General features: G+C 47.1%; 1 protein-coding gene across 1 annotated transcript in view; it reads left to right on the forward strand.

The window, feature by feature from the left end:
- The window catches only part of PLPP3 (phospholipid phosphatase 3), a 45,647-nt gene extending 28,120 nt beyond the window's left edge, over positions 1–17,527 (forward strand). Inside the window, exons 3-6 of the mRNA XM_075097538.1 lie at positions 1,846–2,129; positions 2,900–2,957; positions 11,021–11,197; positions 16,225–17,527. Coding sequence (XP_074953639.1) covers positions 1,846–2,129; positions 2,900–2,957; positions 11,021–11,197; positions 16,225–16,350 — 645 coding nt within the window. The 3' untranslated portion in view covers positions 16,351–17,527. The remainder of the gene's footprint in view (positions 1–1,845; positions 2,130–2,899; positions 2,958–11,020; positions 11,198–16,224) is intronic.
- Positions 17,528–20,312: the final 2,785 nt, after the last annotated feature.

The following is a 20,312-nucleotide window of genomic DNA, read 5'->3' on the forward strand; positions in this document are numbered from 1 at the left end:
ATTAATCCCCAGACTTTTGTTGGTCACGTGCCTTTCCCAGGCCAAGAGCCTCGAGTTTACGTGGATCTGTTTATGAGTATGGAGTAAAGGCACATCCACTGGTATCAGATGTCGTCCTTAATTCAGCTCATCTCCCCTCTGTAAAAGCCATGAGTTTTGAGCCTCGTGGCTCCCCTTCTTGTGAATTTAGGCTTTTGGGAGGCTGCAGGTAGTGGCTGTGCCCTCATGCAGGAGCATCCATGTCCATCCAGGACACCCTGGAGTTGCCTCCTGCCAGAGGAGCAGGAGATGCTCCAACCTTCCTCTGTGGTTCTCATGCCAGTAGATTTCCTGGCTGCCAGCTTGTGCTGGAAGGTGGTCTAAAATGGAGATAAACCATGGTCTTTGGAGTCTGAGAGGATTAAAACAATGCTGGACCCAGTTAGCTGCAGCTCTCCAGACAACTCTTGGTCACTACCAGATTTCCAAGATGAAATCTCAGCAGTGACATGTAAACCGCGAATGATGTTGCAGCCGCCTAAAGTATTTCTGTGCATGGTAGCAGAGCACTCTAGCTTGGCCTTTATTTTTTGTTATTATAGTTGTATCTCTCTCTGATAAAGCCTGCTTAGCTGCAATTTCAGCTGCCTTAGGTCAACCTTAGTTTTTTCAGGCCACGGTACAAGTGAGTTCAAACAATGATACAGCTTCATCTCTTCGTAGTCTAATTGCCATACTTTTCCAGTTTATTAGTTTCCAAAGGTTGTGCCAAACTTTTAAAAAAGGTAGGCAGGGGAGCCTTGTCTCCTGCATGCCGCTGGCAGGCTGCCACACCAGGAGGAATATTGCTGGCTGCTCCAGAAGGGATTAACATGAAGGCATTTTTCCTGACAGTTAATTTTACATATCACAGTCCTTATGACGAGAGAGGGGCAGGGACAAGGGGGTGGCTGAAAAAAAAATCCTGCCTCGATTTATTACTCAGGTATAAAAACATTTAAAGTAATGAATAAAATCCTAAAGCTGTAAATCTGGAGCTCAAAAACTAGGTGTGTAACATGATGGAGAACAATTTAAGTCTTTGCCTCTTTGGGAGGTGAGACATTTGGACTTAATTTCACAGCCTGATTTTCATTAACCCACCTTTTAAGAGTCGGGATTATGAGAAGTCGGGTCCTCTGCTCCCTGACTGATTTATGGCAATACTGTCAAACACCAGCACCCCTGTCAGAAGAGATACGTAATTTGCTGCCACACAATGGCGAGACCCCTTGATATGCCCAGAAATAGCTGGTGTTTACAGAGGCTTTGAGCAGCTTGAGTTGGGTCTGGTGGTGGCAAATTTTGGGCAAGAATCTGAAAAGTTTTGGGCTTTCTGAATCTTCCCGTTGTGTTCATGGTTTTCAGTGAGGAAGATAATCAGGTTGTTTGTTTTTCCTCCAAAATCAGTTTGGTAAGAGGGTAGTGGATCTGGCCTCTCCTTCCCAAACATGCTAATTCATTATCTGGTTTATGTTAATTTTTTTTCCCCCCACTATGCTCATATAAATCTGGGGTACTAGTTCACTTCTGTAAAGGTACGCCAACTTGCTAAACCAAAATCTCGCTTTTTCTCTGTCGTCTTTTTTATGGAAAAAATCGATAAACAACATGTTGAGCAGTGCAATCTCTTCCTGAGAGGGAAGAGGAGGAGGAGGACGGAGAGACGCTGGGCTATGGACTCTCCTTCCTCACTGTGGAAGCAGGTTACTGGTTTGAGATGCTCGGAGCACAAAGAGCTGTCTTGGCCCTGTATTTGCCACCCATGGCTGGTTTTACACAGCATCTTTCCTGCTCTCTAACCTCTCTGTTACGTTTCCCCCACAGATTATAACGGGAGAGCTCTACCGCATCCACTACCTGAAGGAGAAGTCGCACTCCTTTATCCAGAACCCCTACGTGGCAGCGCTCTACAAGCAGGTGGGCTGCTTCGTTTTCGGCTGTGCCATCAGCCAGTCCTTCACAGACATTGCCAAAGTGTCCGTGGGGCGCTTGCGGCCGCATTTCCTGGAAGTTTGCGATTTGGATTTCTCCACTATCAACTGTGCTAAGGGAGTTTACATCCAAAACTACACCTGCAGGGGAAGTGACAGCAAGGTCCAGGAAGCCAGGTGAGAGCCCATGGTGTCAATGCGATGGTTGCTGCTGCCAAAATGGTGTCTCACACTAAATATATCTTGAGGTTTCTCTGCCAGCAATAGATGATTCAAATGCTGCTTTTTCTGCGAAGGCTGTGGCTCTGTCTGCCAGCAAAAGACATTTTCCCTTGGGAGTCGCGGGACTCGGCTGAATAATATTTCTTTCCCTTTCTCTTTACTCCTACGCTATTGTTTCCCCGAGCAGTTGCTCAATGTGGGAATTCACCATAAAAGCTGAGCTCATGGTGAGCAGCTCGAGCTGTCCCAGGCAGCAGAGCAGAGGGCTTCTCTTCCAAGGAGGCTCCACAGAAGCAGGGCTGCCAGCGCCTTCCCTTTGAGCTCTCTATCAAATCCGTCGGATGCTCAATTTTGACATTTCCAGGGGCGCATTTCACATGCCACAATTAAGCGACTGGAGAAGTTGCTTGCTTCTTACTTCTTTACGGTTTCCTGGTTATTTGAGGCAAGATGATGAGTTATTGGGCTATCCTGGAAATAACTGCAGTCCCACGAGTAGACCAGGAAGGGACAAACAATGTGAGCATCCTGTCCATCCGTTCGCTTTCTGCCTCATGAGTGAGCAGGGCGGATAACAGGGGTTTTATAACCTGAAAGATTGGGGGTTGTGGGTTCCTCTGCTTTGGCACCCTCTTGGTAGCAGCAGACAAGTCACCATATTACATGTAAAATTATAATACCAAAGATTATAGTGGCTGGTTCTTAGCACCTGCTTTGTTTTGCAGGAAATCCTTCTTCTCTGGGCACGCGTCCTTCTCCCTCTACACCATGCTGTACTTAGTGGTAAGTAAACTCAGCCCTGCTTGAGATTGAGCTGATTTATCCTGTCCCCTTTACTCACCTACATTAAGTAGCAATAAAGGCACAATGAGATCGGAGCATCGGAGACAGAGGATCTGTTGAAAACAAGAGCCTGAACAAGCCAATCCTGGCAAGATCCACTCTCAGCCCCTGTAGTGTATTTTGGGATGGAGACTCCTGGGGTGATAGCTGAGCCATGCAGCTTCAGGATGAAGCCATGGCTGCAATTAAACCCGAATCCTACTGAATCTGTGGACAACGTGTGCAGTTTCATTCACCCCATGTTGTGGATTTCACTGGGGAGAGTTTGGGGCAAGCCAAAATGTTACACTGACGGAGGGGGAAGATGTGCCATTGCGGCTCTGTAGCGGGGTGAAGACTGGTTCCCAAATGTGCCAGCAGAGCAGGTAGAGCAGCCTCTGCCCGCCTGGATCCGGAGCAGAGGGCTGGGACATGTTTTTCTTTGTCAGTGAGAAATGGCTCTACCCTTCCTGTGCTGGGGCTGGGGCCGGGGTGGCTGCCAAGGTGCTTCCTGCTGGAGCTGTGGGAGGCACATTGCCTGTACCCCGCAAGGGGCTGGACCCGCACGCAGCGCTTGGGAGGGTCTGGATACTGATTTGGGTTTTTTTTAAATTATTATTTATTTTTTAAAAATCAGGAAAAAGGTTTTGGATTGCTTTCAGGATTTGTGCCTGCCCCTATCTCCTGTAAGCTCTGACTAGCAAGCAAAGAAACAGTGTGGCACTGATAAAAACATTAAACATGAGCTTTTATCTATGATCAGTGCTTCCCCCCCATCTCATTACTATACCCTCTGAAAAGATAAGTGACCACTGGCTCCCTCCTGCCTTTTCAGCCCTGGATCCCCCCTCCCTGTGAGCAATTTATGTATTTTAATTACTTAGCTTTCCAGGCTGTTGGGGATGGCATACTAAATTCTTTCCTCATTTTCACCCTTAATTGTTTTTTTGTTCTTAAAAAACTTCTGAATTTCTTCAGTAAATATTTTGGCTGTTTCCTTCCAGCCATGTTACAATACAGAGCTGCCCGGTGATGCTTTGCAGGAGGCTCAGCCCTCCATTGCTGCTGTTGCAAAACTTTACGAGCTGAGTTTGGAAACCATCACTCACACTGGGGTTCATTTATTTCCAAGGAGATGTCTGGGCAGTCAGATAAGTCAGGCCCAAGGTGCTTTCAAGCCTGGCATCCAGAAACAGTGAGGACTGCCACTCTCTAAGTCGGTGGTGGTTTCTCTCCAAATACTCAGCAAGGTTTGGGTTGTCCTTCCAGGTATTTTTTTAGGAGATGATTCTCCCGGGCCTTTTTGGAAGCCAAGCCGGATGCTTTACCTTTTGCACAGGATTATGCCCTTCAGCATCCTTCAGGGTAGGGGACAAAACCGGGGGGCTGTGCCCAGCTGGGCAGGTGCTCACCCCCTCTCTGCATTTCCACCCTGCTTACTTCAGCGGAGGTTGCCCAAAGTTGCCAGGGCTTGGCTCTATTTCCGCAGGGCCCCATGCAGACCATGTTGCTTTGCCAGGTTTTTTCCATGTTTTCTGAAAAGCCAGTGGTTATGGAGCAAGTGAGAAATGAAACAGCCTGTGGCAGCACAGCAGGAAGGCCAGTGTCTGGGGGGCCAGTGGCACTGGAGACCCTAAAACTGCACCAATGCCTGCTGCCCAATTTGCTTTTTAACTTTGCAGCAGTCTTCAAAAGTGATGTTTAGCTCCTGTGTAGTGCTTCGGAGCAGAAAGCTGTCTCTGATTTCGCTTTCCTGCCCTTCGCCATCTCCATATGGGAGCACTCAGGCTGTGAGCAGCCTCTGCCCTTCTTACTGCCTGATCTGGGACAACAGGCTGCTCCACTTATCCCTCTCCATGGAGAGGTTTTGATGCCCAATCCCTTAAGAGTGATTTGATTTTTTTCCCTTGTCCCAAAACTGGGATAAGGTTGGTAGCAGGCTCCGCCTGACCAGTTCTTCAGTTGCATTGTGCTCTAAAAAGTCAGAGGAAAAATTACACCAAGTGTTTGGTCATAAATTGAAGGGAGAAAAAGACAACTTGAGACAAGACAGTGTGACACGGTGCATATCAGAGGTGAGGAAATGACCTCAAGGGTCTTTTCCAACCAAAATGATTCTATGATTCTAACTTGTCTTGCACCACTCTGCTCTCCATCACTCCTGCTCCCTGGCCGCTGCCAAAGCCTGAATGAGAAATCTCATAGAAAAAGGGAGGAGGAAAATCTGTCATGTTGGAGAGGCTGGTAATACCCCAAAATATTGAAAACAAAAAAAATGTTTAAATGAGGTTATAATAACCCAGAGGGATCTTATTTAATTGGGGGAAAAAAAAAAAACAAACAAAAAACAAAACAAAACAAAAAAAAACCCTGCTGTCTTGCCCAGCTCAGTGATTGAGTTTGGTTTTGGAAGCCTGGTTAGAAACATGGCATCTACCATGCCAGTACCTGCAGGAGGCAGGCTTGGTGGATTTAATCAGGGAATCATCTCAATCAAAACAAAAGAGTTGTTCTCCGGTTCCTGGGAAGTGAGGGCTGTGCTGCAGCAGGTTGCTGCGCTTTGGGTACCCGGAGTTTGCCAGGAGCCTTTACAGAGTTGAGGGTATTTGTGGGGCTGAGCAAGTGCTGCAGAGGGTTGGCTGATCAGCTGCACCCTGAGTGCATTCCCTATTGAACAATACTTCATATTTCAAGGATAAGTCACTTCCCGTCTTTCCTGGCATTCCCTGGCTTCACTCTTAGAGCCCATTCTGAATTACAGTGTTTCCAAGTTTGCCTCACCTGATGGTGATGGGTGCCAGAAACCTGTCAGTCTATTAAAAGATACTCAGATTCCCATGTATCCCACGGGCTTTGCCTGCACCGTGGGGCTGGATTTGCCCAGGTGTTTGGTGGCCAGCAGATTGGTGACCACGGCTTCCCCATTGCCCGGCACAGCAACAGTGCCCTGCGGTATCCATCAGGGAGAAACAGTTTGGCCCCGGGCTTCTGGTAGGAAAACACAGATAGATGTCAAGCCTTGGAGGGTTTTGGAGGAAAAGTCCCAGGCAAAGGCACTTGCAACACAGTAAAATCTCCTGGGATTCATTTCTAAACACTGAGACTTCAGGGTTAAGTTTCTCACAGCCTTCTTGTCACCAAGAATACCCAATTAACATCAGGCCTTTGTATAAAAAATTTAAAAGGGGAAATTACACTTGGATAATCTGCTTTGTCTTAATTTTCCTTGCTTTGTTACTCCTTGGCTGTGCGAGCCTGTAATACGTATTTATAGCAGGCTGAGGAAAGAGGAGGTAACAGCTTATTCCACGCAGCCTTCTGGACCTGACCCATACTTCTTGGTTTTTGTTTCGCTGGACATGGGCAGTCTTTGCTGAGGGTGATGGGGCCTTTCCGCTCTCCTCTTGCACATGAGACTATAATGCTGATTTTTTTTTTAATGGCATGAAGTTGCCTGAAACCACACAGAGGATGCAGAAAAACTAAATATCAGAAAAGCTAAATTAATATTCCTCAGCAATGTTGGCTGATGGTGGATAAAAGGGGAGTAAAACAAGGCAGCTTGCATATTTCATGTGCGTTGGTGAATGAGGTTGAGGACTTCAAATCAGAATGGGTTTTATTGTGTTCTACTCATTTATATGAAAAATTAAAGGTGTTACTGGTTTTATGTATCTGGGTGAGTGTGAAGTTTTGCACTGGGGTTCCTTGCTGAAGGGTAGAGAAGGTCCCAGTGGCCTCGTGCTGCTACGCAATGACATGCCCATGTGAAGGAAACTCTGTGGTGGTTGTGGACTTGGAGTCAAGTTTAGCAGTGACCTGTGCAAAAGAATGACGTCAGAGGCCAAGGCTGAGGTGTGAACTGTGTTGCTGAACTGATGGGGATATTCCCAACAGGGTGGGAGGATGCTGTACACCCAGCAAAGGCAGGAAAGAGGCAAATAATGCATCCCTTTGGTACTGGGAGGTCTTTGTCCTTCTCCTGTCCTTGTCCCCTGGCCATCTTGGTGCTAAAAGCTGAATTCTCTAGTTCTCTTCCTCCAGTTGGCTTTGCCCAGCCAGGGTGGTGCGTTATGCCAGGGTGAGTTTGGGTTTGGGGAGTTTTGGCCCCATACAGCTTTGGATACTGCTGTTTGCACATGGGGCTAGAGATGGAGGTAACGTCAGGTCAGACAGTCGGAAACAAGACCAGCCATTTCCCAGAAGGAAACCTTAGTCACAGCTAAGGGACATGGTTGATGGAGTTCAGCCTTGCAGTGGAGAGTATGAACAGGATGGGACTTCTGGGTGGCAGAAAGCCCTGGGAGGCTGGAGGTGATGCTTTTAGCCCATGTCCCCTGCCAGCTCCTTCTCGATGGGTTTGCTCAGAGCTTGCATGTGGCCGCAGGCTGTCCCCACCAGCACTGTGGAAGTCCCCTGGCAGAAGAGCGATGTGATGTCCTTCAAGCCATCTGCTTTGTGGTAATTCAGCCTCTGCCAGGAGACAGTGAATGGGAGCTCCAAATAACTCCTGCTTTGTAAGATCCCATTTCATTTCATCTGTACTTGCTCCTGTTGATGCTCCTCCTGACTTTTGCTGCCCTGTGATGGTCTGTTGTGGAGATAAGCCTGGTTGTGGTCTTACTCCTCCATCCTCTCCAGCAAGGGGCTCCATCCAGCCCCATGTTCCCATCCAAATCTGGCAGTGCTTAGCAGGCAGCACTTCAGATTTGCTGCCAGGTTTTAAAAAAAAAAAAAACCAAACCCAAAACAAACCTTCAAAAGCAGGTTTTCAGATAAATTGCCAGGAACTTCCCATTTCTTAGTAATAGCACTAATTCCTGTTTTAAGGAAATTCTAATTCTTTCAGTCCCCAAGACCCCCTTTTGCTTTTTGACCCTCTCTTATTAACTAGGTTTTTCTTTCGTACTGAAGGCAGAGGCAACATCTGGAGCACGCTGACTCTTGCCTCTAAAGTACTTAGGGGATTGTCAGCATCCCAGTGTTTGAGTGCAATTTTTGGCTTACTGCATGCTCATAATATGCCTGTGGAATATGAAAAGTGCTGTTATCCTGTTTTTTCTTGTTTTCTGTTTTCTTTTTCTTATGGATGGGGAACTAAGGAGCAATTTTTCCATGAGTTTTATTGCAGTAGTAAAAGGAACTCAGTCGAGATCCTTACACTGATAGTGCAGTGTCTGAGACACATCTGTTTGGGTGGGTTTTACTCCTCCAAGATACGCAGGTGTGGGTGTGAATTGGGTCCTGGGGACTTGGGTCACACCCAGCACACCCCATGTGGTGCCATGCTGCCTTTGCACATCTTTTCCAGGGCTAAAGTGCATAGATTAGGTGCACAGTTCAGAACTGTGCTTTGGAAGCAGTGAGTCAGTATACAAATACGTTTCGTTTATGGTTTTAATCATTTCAGCCCCAGAAGTGTCAGCTTTATTGTGTGTTCAAACTCAGGATTAGCTTTTTATTCCTAGTTTTTAATTGATGCTTTGCTTCCTCACCTATAGATGACCTATTTAGTCCAAGCTTGTGAGATGGAATCATTTGAGGGGTTTCAAGGCTATGCAAAATGGACAAATGTCAGATTATCAATCAGCAAATGTTTTTCTTGAGGGGTTTGACATGACAGAGCCTCAAGACTAAAGTAAGATGTTAGGTTTCAAGTCTTCGTAGTAGAACTAAGAGTAATAGTTCATAAGATATAATCTTGAAGCTAATTTTGCTCTGCAACAACATACTGGAACCTGAGTTTTGCATTGTTACCTGGGCTGGGCTGAGACTCTTGAACATGAAAATAATCCTGAGCCTAAACCATGGGAATAGAAGCACATTTTTGTATCTTTTGTGCGCTTTGAAAATGCTACTCTCCACAAATGCTGTTTTTTCAAGGTGCACTGTCTCTATACTGAGAAGTTGTATTTAAACATATCAGGACCCCCAGCTCTTTCTACCACCACCTTCCCTGAATATTTCCCAGGAGTATCCTGCCTGATAGTTTATTCTCAGTGGCAGATCACTGGGTGCACAAATACCTTGGCAATGAAAATTCAGCCAGCATAAGCACTGCAAGCTAAAAATGCGGTTCCCTGCTAATGAACCACATAGATATTTGCTTGCAGGATGAAGTGTCTGCTGTTAAATCACTGCAAATGACTGCAGGATGGGGTTGTGCTATTTTACAGCTCCAGCTTTCCAGCTCAATGGTGGCTGCATTTTACCTGGATGGAAAGCACCTCCTCATTGGTGGTGGTGGGGTTTTTTGTTATTTTTTTCAGATCTTTCTGGGCAGAACATGCCTCCTAATTTTGATACGTTGATCGTTGACTTGTCTTTCTCCCAAGCATAGAAATTATCATCGCAAACTAGAGAGAGAACCAGCCCAGCAGTCCATTTGCTGGACTACATCAGCATGGGCTTGCTCTGGGGATCTAGATAGCTGTAACTCGTCCCATAGCATTGCGTGTGCAAGTCTGCATGTCTGAGGGGTGCACCATGGTGTCGTGGCTCTGTTCCCAGACTTGGGTTGGTTTGCAGATATATTCTTCAGAATCATAATGCACATTAGCCAGCACTGAGCTGCTTTGGTACTGCTCTCTTCCATATTAAAACTGGCTAAAAATTTGGAAAATTTGGAGCGTCTGCTCCATTCAAATGGCATGATGTTTCATTTTCTCTAAAAAGCCCAGTGTGTTCTTTCCAAAAGGGGTAAATATAATGTTTGTGCAACAGCCAAACATACTAAATTGGCCAAAACAATGCTTCCCCCTTCTCAGCTTTCCAGTTAATTCTGCTTTTATAGGTAAATGGTGTCATGAAGTTATTTGTGGTTTCAGGAACCCAGCAAGAGCTTCATTCCCTTTTATATCAAGGCAGTGTAAACTGCTCTGTGTGTGTAAAAGGGATCGTAAATAGGTATCAAACCCCTTTCCAGACCTCCGATGTTGCACAGTCCCACGAAGCATGCTGGGTCTCACTTCCAGCACTTCATTTAGGTACAGGCAGAAAATACCCGCTGTGGCTGAGCCCATGGGCAGCCAGTCTGAGCTGCAGGAGCTGAGCAGTGTTTTCTAGGCACTTTTACTCTCCTCAAGCCATTGAATGCCTCTCTCCTCCCCAGTCCTGAAGGTTGCTGTGGTGTCCCTCCCTTCCCGCAGTATTCCTCCACGCTGCGCCCGGCCCCACTCTTCTGTGGGCAGCGAGTTGCAGTTTTCCTGTCCTCTCTTCCCGCCCAGCTTCCCGGTTCCCACAGGAACTGGCCATGCCCGCCAGCCAAAACGGAAATGGGCCTGAGATAGTCACGGTGGGGGGGACAATGTCCATTTGACGTCATGTCAACTTTGTCTTTTTGGGTCAAGCCAGGACCTTGCTTTTCCCTTGCTGGGTAAGAGTGATTTCCCATGCCATGTGACAGGGCAGCTGTTTACTTATGCCCCTGCAAACACCAGGTCTTGGGCTGGGAAACATGGTGGCAATGTTAGAGGACTGCGTTTTGCATCCACATTGTCAGCAGCTGCAGCTGTGTCTGGAAATCCCTGGGGGCTGGCTCTGGAGATGCTGCATGCTGCGTCGATTTAGTTTTTTTCTGAGAGATGCTGTGGGTGCTGTGTGCCACAAGTTTGGGACCTTGCTTCTGATACGCAGTCAATAGCTGTGGGGAGGAATTTCCAGGATGTTGTGTGTGACCTTGATGGACTTGGAGGCTGAAGCAGGGCTGGGAGATGAGCCAGGATGCAGGGGGTCCCAAGCTCCTGATCCTGGCTTACTGAGGGAGGGCTGTGGCCATCCACCTCTGCTGGCTTTCCCTCCATGGGTTAAAATCCCTCCAGCTCTGCTCCCTTCTGCATGATGGAGGCCACGCATTTGCAAAGAGCATCCTTCTTTGACAAGTCCCCCCTTCCTGAGCCACTGGTGTGCATGTGCCCCACAGCCAGCCCCAGAGAGTGGGCTCTGCCATGTGCACACACTTTGGGCGCAGCGTCTCCTTTGCCTCAAATTAATGCAACCTTTTTGTTTTTCTCTCTTCGCTGCAGTTTTATCTGCAGGCCAGATTCACATGGAAGGGAGCCCGCCTGCTCCGTCCCCTCCTCCAGTTCACCCTCATCATGATGGCATTTTACACCGGCCTGTCCCGTGTGTCGGACCACAAGCATCACCCCACCGATGTGCTGGCGGGTTTTGCACAGGGAGCCCTGGTGGCTTACTGCGTGGTGAGTATAGCAAACCATGCAAGGAGCAGCAGCAGGGATGCTGGTGGGGGGTGCTGGGGGAATAGCAGGCACCTCCCCAACCCATACTGCTGCGAGCTCCTGTAACCCCCAGTTACAGGAGGCATGGCAGGAGGCAGTCCGGTCCGGGGGTTTGGTCCAGTGTCAGCCCTGTGTGACAGCACGTGGTGGAGCATGGCTCAAGAGCGGAGCATCATACCAGCCCAATGATGGGTGCTCTGACACTCAGCAAAGGGTACGCCTGCCAGCGCTTTGCCCTTCCTATGAGCAACCGCGGCTGCCATACTGGGGGGGTGAAGCAATTCCTCTTGTCCCCCACCAAACAAACTACACTTTCAGCAAAAAATGCAACACTTAAGGTTTTGACCCATCAGTCCTGAGCTCCTGGAGGCTCCTGGGCAAAGGGCCCCTTCGCCCAGGCAGCTCGGGGTGCTGAAAAGGAGTTCAGATAGGGGAGAATATTTCCCTCTCAGGCAGCAGCATTCGATTCTCCAGCTGCTCTCGGTAACAAGCTCTGGCTCATTTGCAAAGCTTTCTACCAGGACCCAAGCAGGGCATCTGGGGTTGTTGGGATTATGGCTCTTCCCTGCACAATCCAGCCAAAAGCCATCACCTGGGAGCGGGAGCTGGTGTCTGCCCAGTGAGGGGAGGGCAGGGTGCCTCGTTTGGTGGTGGAGTTTTAATGTAGCAAAAGGGCTTGTGAGAAAACAGCAAACAAAAGCCGTGCTTGCTTGTCGTTGGCTGCCAGGCTTGTTCTCATGCAGTTTGCTTTCCAAAGAGTGACCTGATTGCACAGCCCTATAACTCGAAGTGACACATGTAGATGTTTAAAGTAGGCAGGGTGGGGGCCACCATGTCGGTTGGTCGCCTCACATGGAAACAAAGGGGCTGGGGGTTATGGTTGTTCCTGTGTCTGCACAAATTCCTGAAAGCAAGATTTTAACAGCTTACCGCTTTCTTGGTGTGTTTCGTTTTGTTTGTTTGTTTGTTTTTTAACTGACCTAAAAGTAAAGCAGCCCTGGAAGCAAGGAATTAAGTTTGCTAACGTTATATTTTGCAAGGAGGGAAAATAGGTTATTTATGTACTTTCCACTCATTGATAATATTCCAAAGCCAAGACAAAAATGTCATTGCTGGGAAGTTTTGATGAAGTATTATTAATTCTCTGAGCAGTAGCTGTTGGGTTTTGCCGTTGCCTGATGCCAGTGTCCCATGAGGGGCTGGCAAATTCAGAGGGGAAACTAGAAAAGTGTGTGTGCACACAGATGCATCCTACTACGGTAACGCCTGCTCATGGCAACAGTGCTACAGGTTCTATGCCCTTCATTCTGATATTGTCAGTGTTTCTCCAAATCCTGGTAATCTTTTCCTATCCCAGCAGTCAGCTGTAGCACGTGATGGCAGTCCTGGCAGCCCTGGGGAGAAAAGGCCCTGGGCCATGTGAGGAGCAATGAAGCAGGTTGTCTCAGTCCAGGTGCCTGAATTTGCATTGTGTGGGTTCATCAAGACACCAAGTGCACACTGCCAGGCGGTTTTACAAGGGGGCGTTTACCTCTCCATGTGCCTTTCTGCTTGAGAGGTGGGATAACAGAAATATGTAGGGGGAGTAGGAACAAAGTGATCCATCCCTGGATCCCAACAGTGGTTTCAGAAAGACAATAGCTCTCTGGATGCTCAGGATGGGCATCCGGATTCTTCCTGGCCGGGATGAGCAGCAGGGCTGGCTGTCCCCTCCCGGCCCTCCGGCAGCTGGAATCTGTGCTGGGAAGGGGAGGCTGTGGCAGCGCTGGGCTGGTTTTCCTGTGTCGAGGTAAACCAACATAGGAAGCAGCTGCCTGGAGTTTCACAGGCAGGCTCGGGTTTCCTTGTGAGCCTGAGGCAACCTATGCTACTCTTCCCAGCTGGTTCACAGGGGCAGTTGTCTCCGTACCCTTCGCAGGCGTGGCTTGGTAGCGGGCGACATCTCAGGCAGCAGCTTAGGGCTTGGGCAGGGCTTAAACTCAACCCTTGTCCCATCTCATGAGCTTGTGAAGAACCAGCAGTATGTTCGTGTTCTCCCAAACCTGGCTTGGCTGGTGTGAGCCATTGCCCAGGAGGGGCTGGCAGATGTTCCTCCCTTTTGGGAGGTGGCAGCAAGGAACAAGGGGAAGAGTTGCCCTGAGTTTCCCTGGAGTTTGCATTAAAAGTAGAGTTTAGCAGCTTTTTGCTAAAATTACTGGTATAGCAGAGCAATTACTGGTATATGCTGGGGGTCCTTGCCCGGCTCTGGGATGCAAGTCTTGTGCATGGGGTGCTTTGAAGTAGAGGGAGGAACCTGGTGGCTCATCACTTCCAGCCCACCCTGCGTGCTTCCAGACACTCCTTCCCCCAGCAAAGCCTTCAAGTGTCCGCTCTGATGACAGTCAAGGACCGTTAAAATACCATAGTTATCAGGCTGTAATTTTCAGTAGAAACCAACTGCGGGTTTCATCTCTGGGGGCTGCCAGAGCTTAAATCCAGGTTGTGCTGCAGCAGGCACGTTTGTCCTTCAGTGCCTCAAATAACAAGCAGAAGACATTAGTGTCAAGCACTTCCAGCTGATGAAACATTCAGACTCAGATCCAGGGTGAAATACGTTGAGGTTTTCTTAAATGGAAATAGTTTTTGTGCGCGTTGTAGGCAGCCTATGTGTCATGTAGTTTATGTCTCATCTGATGGAGAGAGAAGAGGGGAGACATTAGAAGGGCATGCTCCTGGTGTTGCTCTGGTTAGCTTAGATGAGTTGTTTTAACATCTCTGTATGTGATAAAAGATTTCTTCGATAAAATGAAAAGGAATAGGAATTATTAAGTGGCAATAGAAGATATTGGCTTACTTTGTATCATATGCACTCAGGCTTCTGCCATCAAGTTTTCTTAACGGGTGGAGAGCACCTTCTACAGGAAATGGAGCTAATCCAAGTGAAAAACTTTGCACGTTTATTAGTCCTTTCTTGTGTTAAACAGTTCAAGCATTAAGAGGGTTTAACACACTGTTCTAACCCCCAAAGATCACGTTTCATGATTCCTATAATTGTTTATATAACCTCCAGCCATGTTAAAGTGAAATACAGTTTAAAGAGAAATGAAACCTCTTACCCAGTCTTGAATTAAACCCTGAAAAGCAGCGAGCAGCACAGTAAAATCTAAAATACCCAGGATGACACTCCTCCATAACTCATTCCTGTCCAAAATAAGGACCAGACTCGGTGTAATCCCCATATGCTTCTTGCAGTCAGCAATCTCCTCCCATAAATTGATTTGTCATGGCTATCTTGGAGCAGAAATTGGACATCTTTTTGATTGAATCCAGCTCTCCGACATGGGCAAGGGAGTGAGATGGCATCAGAAATGCGCCGAGCCAGCCAAACGGGGGTTTTACAGTTATTAACGACCCAAAAGAAGACCATTGCCAGAGCAGTTCAACATGCTTTTATACTGTGATACTGCAGCAAGAGGCCAGAGTCCAGCTTGCAATCCTTGGTGGGTTCAGCTGGATCCTGTTATTTAACCAAAGGCACAAATGCTGCCACTTGGATGTCCTGTAAACAACTTTATCAGCTCTGTATTCAACTAGGCAGCCGGACACCAACACATACACAAAAGAAAAAAGAGCTGTTTTATATGTGAACTTCTTCCCTGCTTTTCCATGAAGCAATAAAAGCTGAGCAACAACAGTTCAGCTTCCTGCATCCCTGCTTATAATTGTAGGAGTGAATTGCCACTTACAGCAGGTTCACTGTTCAGCACAGCTCTGTATCTGCCCAGGTTGATAGGGATTTGCAAAAGTTGTTTCCAAGGACAGCTAGACTCTGGATAAGTAGAAAATGTGGAGATGCAGAGGGGAAACCTTTGCTCCCTCCCTGCATTACCCAGCCTGGACTTGCTAATCTAATATTATTCCTTTGAGCACCTTGGACTTATTTTTCTTAAATGTTGCATCCAAGTACTGTGGGAGAAAACACCAACATGCTGCTAATTCCTAGCATTAGCAGGAATCCTAGCATCCTGCATGCTGCTCTTCCCAGGGCTTCAGCTCAGCAAACCCACAGCTCGGTCCAAAGTATCAGTGCTTAAGGATGTCTGAGTTGGCAAATTTGGGCTGGCAGAGGCAGTCGATGGCAGGACAGAACTTTGGGGCTTTGGTGCCAGCTAGCAAAATGATGAGTCCTTGCCACTTTTTGCCCCACCCAGAGGATCTGCGCTGACTCTTTTCTGGTGTAGGGCTCAGTTTTGGCAAGGGAGAAAGTACCCCGGTCCTGGAGGACAGATAAGCTTTGTGCAGCGGCTGCCAAGGGAGGATGTGGAAGTTTCCTCCCATCACTTTGTTTCTTATTGTGTTGCTACCTCCCAAAATTGCCAAGTGCTGGCTTTTTCACATCCGGAGAGGGGTTACATCACGGGATATTTAGGAAGAAGTAGTCAGGAATAGCTCCTCCTCTTCTTAGGCTTTGGCTTCAGGACTAGACCCCTGCTCTGTACCAGCGCCTTGGTGGGGCATAAAGAGAGCATCACTCACTGTTGACTCATTGCTGATAACTTTTAATGCAGCTTTGATTTGAAAGCTTTTAATTGCCTACCTGATGTATGGCTGAATGAATTGTTTCACACCACTTCCATCCCTAAAACCACTCACCATGAGTCAGGCCAGCCCTTTGGAGACCTTTGTTATTTTATTGGAGTGTGGGCTGTGTATCTGTTTCCTGGCTTTTCAACCCGTTCAGCAGAGGTTTGGGTATTGCACTTAGTGATGACGCAGTGAGTAATGAAATTGTACCGTAATGTTTTTACGCTGTGTTTTGTGAGTTCTGTGCCTGTATTGTACAGAAAGGCGCTTGGGATTTCACAGCTGTCAGTGTTACAGGCAGGCATTCAGTAGCACAAAAAGTGCTATTTTGCAGCATAAAGATATGTATATGTTTTATAAGCCAAAATTTTGAACAAAGCATCACCCAGTGTGGCTAAGTTTGCCTTTTCCACTTGTTCCTACAGGTGTTCTATGTCTCAGATCTCTTCAAGCCCAAGACAAAGACTTGCCTGCCTCCACCACCCATCCGGAAGGAGATCCTTTCACCTGTGGACATCATTGAGCGGAATAACCATCACAATATGGTGTAGACCGTTGAGAAATTGGATGGATGTTGTATTTTATTTTTTTTTTTTTTGCAAAAAATGACTGCTGACAGCAACTACCTGCTGCTCTCAAATCTCATCAGACAGTAGAATGTAGGGAGAGACTTTCTTGCCCAACCAGTAAAGTCTTACTCTGTGGTCTTTTCAACTTGTGACATTTGGATGAAAGGGATGGTGGTCAACTAAGTCAAAAGCAACAATGAGAAAGAAAAAAACAAAACACAAAAGCCGAACAAACAAAGAGAGGTGCCGGAGTTCTGGATGTGCAATTGGTTTGAGTGTTCATGTTGTAGTGAACGCCAGATTGTTCGTAGCCTAATGAACACTAAGGGATTTTTGGAAAGCTGGCCATCTTAGTGTTTTTTCTATGAAGATTTCCAATGCCCGTGAGAAAAAAAAAAAAGCAACTCACAATTAAATTGTATAGCACTATATAAGAGAAACAGCACTGAGTCAAGAGCTGAGATTGGTTTGTAAGAGTTGCTTTTTTTCTTTTTTTGATACTAGTTTATTTTTGCCTCCTCTATTCCATACTGTGACTTAGTTTAGAAGAAGCTTGCCCAGTCAAACATCTCCGAAGGGTCTCTGATCACACTACATGCCTTTAACAGACAGTCCTGAGGCACGCAGTGAGGCTGAATAAATCCATCTTCTGTGCAGAGAAACCACATTTCTTCCTCTCCACTTGCTCCCTGGCAAGGGTTTGTCCCGCCTGAGCCCCCAGGTGGGCGCAGCATCCACAAACAGCCCTTAATGGAAAAAGCATCCTCCGCTTCCCAGCCATCCCCTCAAAAAAATTGCAGCAGATTTTCTGCATGCCTGCAGGAGCTGGCGGTTTGCAAGTGGGTAGCGGTGGCTCTGCCAAAGACATGTTCGCACTACAACCTCGGGGCTGAGTCTCGAGGAGACTTATTCTGCAGTTTTGGGACGGGCTGCTGGGCGGCACGTCCCAGCCTGGGTGTCAGTCAGTTTGTGCATATCCCCTCCCTTCTCCCTTGGGCACCCCAGTGCACGCCATGGCAGGTACCAGGTCCTGTGCTCTGCTCAGTGACACTGGTGGTAAATCAGTTGTGCCTATACTGAGTGTGAATATTTTTTCTTTTATTTTTTTTTTTTTTTTCCCAGAAACCACAGGTTCTTGGTTTGCAGCCCTTTCACAGAGCACATTTGCAAAGGGATCCCGCAAAACATGCAGAACGGCCATTTGCACATCCTTCTTACAGAATCCGTCCTATCATTTCAACTATAGCAAGCTATGATTTTTTTATATATAAATATTATATAAATAATGTATAAAACCTTAAAAATTAACTATGTAAAATATTATTTCTCAAACAATTTTAGATATATCCACTATGAGTATAAACTGTGTCCTGACCTGTGTTATTTACATTTTGCTGCTTAAAAAAGCATTGAATTTTTTTATAGTCGACTAAAATATTGTAGTTCTGTGGTAGTAATATTTTAATGAAAATAACTACGATTAGAGACATTTGTATAAAAAAATCATATTAAATTGTCTGTATTTTTGTAATGTTCCATTTTGTAAAGAGAAGAATATTCAAAGACTTTTGTAGAATACAACATTGAAGTTTGTATTTGCGAAATTATTGCTGTATAAATGTGCTTTTTAAATAAAAGCTCATAACACAACTAAACATCCTGATGCTAATTCGTTCTGCCTTTGAGTTGACCTTCCCCTACCAGAGAAATAGGGAAATCATCCCAGCGGGACGATTAGGGGTGACCTGATGCCACTTTCAATGCACATGAGAGAACACCAGCTCCTGGCTGGGGACGGTGTGATGGGGACACTTGTGAACTGCTCTTGGCTATGCCTAGTCTTTCAGCAAATCCCTTTAGCAACATTATAAGCTTTAAAGAAATGTTATTGAAATAGAGTCTGAAGAGCCATAGCCTGGCTGCTGGGTGTCCTGGACAGCATCTGCCTAGGAAGGCTCACAGCTATGCTCTGCACCAACACCTTTTCTGTGAAAGAGAGACACTTTGCAGCTGAAAAAACCCCATGGAGCTTGCTGGGTTCCAGTGATGTGGGTGGAAGGGGAAAAGAAAAAAAGAAAGCCCACAACATGTGCTCAGATACACACATGTGCACAGCATACAGTTACAAGGCAGTCTTGATTTTTTATTATTTTTTTCCTTCTCCCACAGAAGAAAATTAATTTCTCAGCTGTGACACACTGTCAGAGCTGCGTTTCGGCCACTCCTTGGGTGAACCACATCGGCAAGATAACACAGCACAGAAATAATTTGCAAGAATGCATGACAGGAAGCAAATACCACATCAAACTGCAAATAAATAGGAGGTGGAAATTAAGCAAGCAGAACCCAGCTAGCACTTGCTATTATTATCCTAATTAGTAGTAACATTTTATTACATGTGGAAAAAGTTTGTAAACCTGCACCTGTCCTAAATGCAAAGGGAAATTTTATGGTGCCACGTGTGATTTGTAAGTATTTTTGGGGTGAGTGTGTTGTTGAAGCGAGATTTTAGCTTCAGGGAAATGGCTGTGAGGATGGACTCTTAATCCCCAGTTTATCTCCAGAATATGCTGTCTGTGTCTAAGTAACCTGGGTGGGAGGAGGAAGCCGTGCCACATCTGCCTGCACTTGCCTGATCGGTCCTGTGGACCCCTTCACGTGCAGGGCTGGCTCTGGTGCAGCAAGCGCTGGGCTGAGAAGTGTTTGCTTTCATCTTAAACCCCAGCTACTGGGAAGAAAACAGGAATGCAGATGTCTGGGTGAAAGAGGAGGGCTTGGAGAAGCGTCAGAAGGGAAATGGCACAGGAGGCAATAAAAGGCGGGGCAGAGCTGGTGGCTGTGGGGCTGGCAAGTTGCCAGACCTCGCTCAGGATGTGTGGGTCAGGGGAGAAGGAGAAAAGGCCGTGGATAAATTTGTGGAAGGCAGCAGACTTGAAAGTTACAGCGTGGGACTGAGCATCAGCAACACCAAGTCCTATTTCTGGCTGAGCATCAGTTTTAGCACCGTTGTTTCCTCCTCCGCTTCCTGTCTGTCTTCCCTGCCACTGTCTGACCCTATCCATGCCCTCGGGTTAGGAGGATAAGGGCAGCTTTGCATGGCACCCTGCGCCCATGGGGGTGCAGCTTTGCCAGGGCTCACCCCTGCCATCTGCTTGGGAAATAATTAAAGGTGAGTGATAATTGCTGAAGGCATGGATGGGAGATGGTGATATGTGGTGGCGTGGTTCACAGGGATGTTTCTAGGTTAGCAGAGTGTAGTGTAAATGTTTATGTGCTACATGAGGAACCAGCACTGGTATTAAATGAGCATTTCAATGAAACCCTGTAGAAAAGTGAAAGCATTTGGTGGCCCAGCCAAAGGAGTACTACAAGCCGTGAGCGTGGTGGTGGGGCGTATCTCTTACCATCACTTCCCATGGGGCAGGAAGGAAGTGAAAGAGAAATGTGTGAAATGGAAAAATACCAAACCCAAACCCATATGAGCGCTGGGATCCCAAGGCAACTGCTTCTGCAGGCAGTCCCCAAGCAGGGTCTGCGTGTGCAGCTGGAGGTGGCACTTGCACCGCTGAGATGTTTGGTACTTCACGCAAACGCACATCAGCAGGGATGCTGGACAGCCTGGAGACTTTGGGTCTGGCTGTTTGCATGCGGTTCTGCACACTGCGGCTCTTCGCAGCTATCCTGGTGAAGGAGATGGATGAACAAACTCAGGTCTGTTCATGTAAACAAGACACACTGCTAGAGCCTGAGGCTGGATGCTGGCTGTGGCCTTTAGTGGTTCAAAATCTGGGCTCTGCTCATGCCAGTGCTAATCGGAGGCTGTGAGCACCCAGTGCAGCCCTCTGCCTTTGATGCCTGGGTCTGCCTGTCAGATCCTTTCTGCACAAGAGACCATTCTGGTCAAACCTGTCTTTTTTTGCGCAGAGACCGGTTCAGCATGTTTT

This window comes from Phalacrocorax aristotelis, chromosome 6, assembly GCF_949628215.1.
Source record: "Phalacrocorax aristotelis chromosome 6, bGulAri2.1, whole genome shotgun sequence".
Lineage (NCBI taxonomy): Eukaryota > Metazoa > Chordata > Aves > Suliformes > Phalacrocoracidae > Phalacrocorax > Phalacrocorax aristotelis.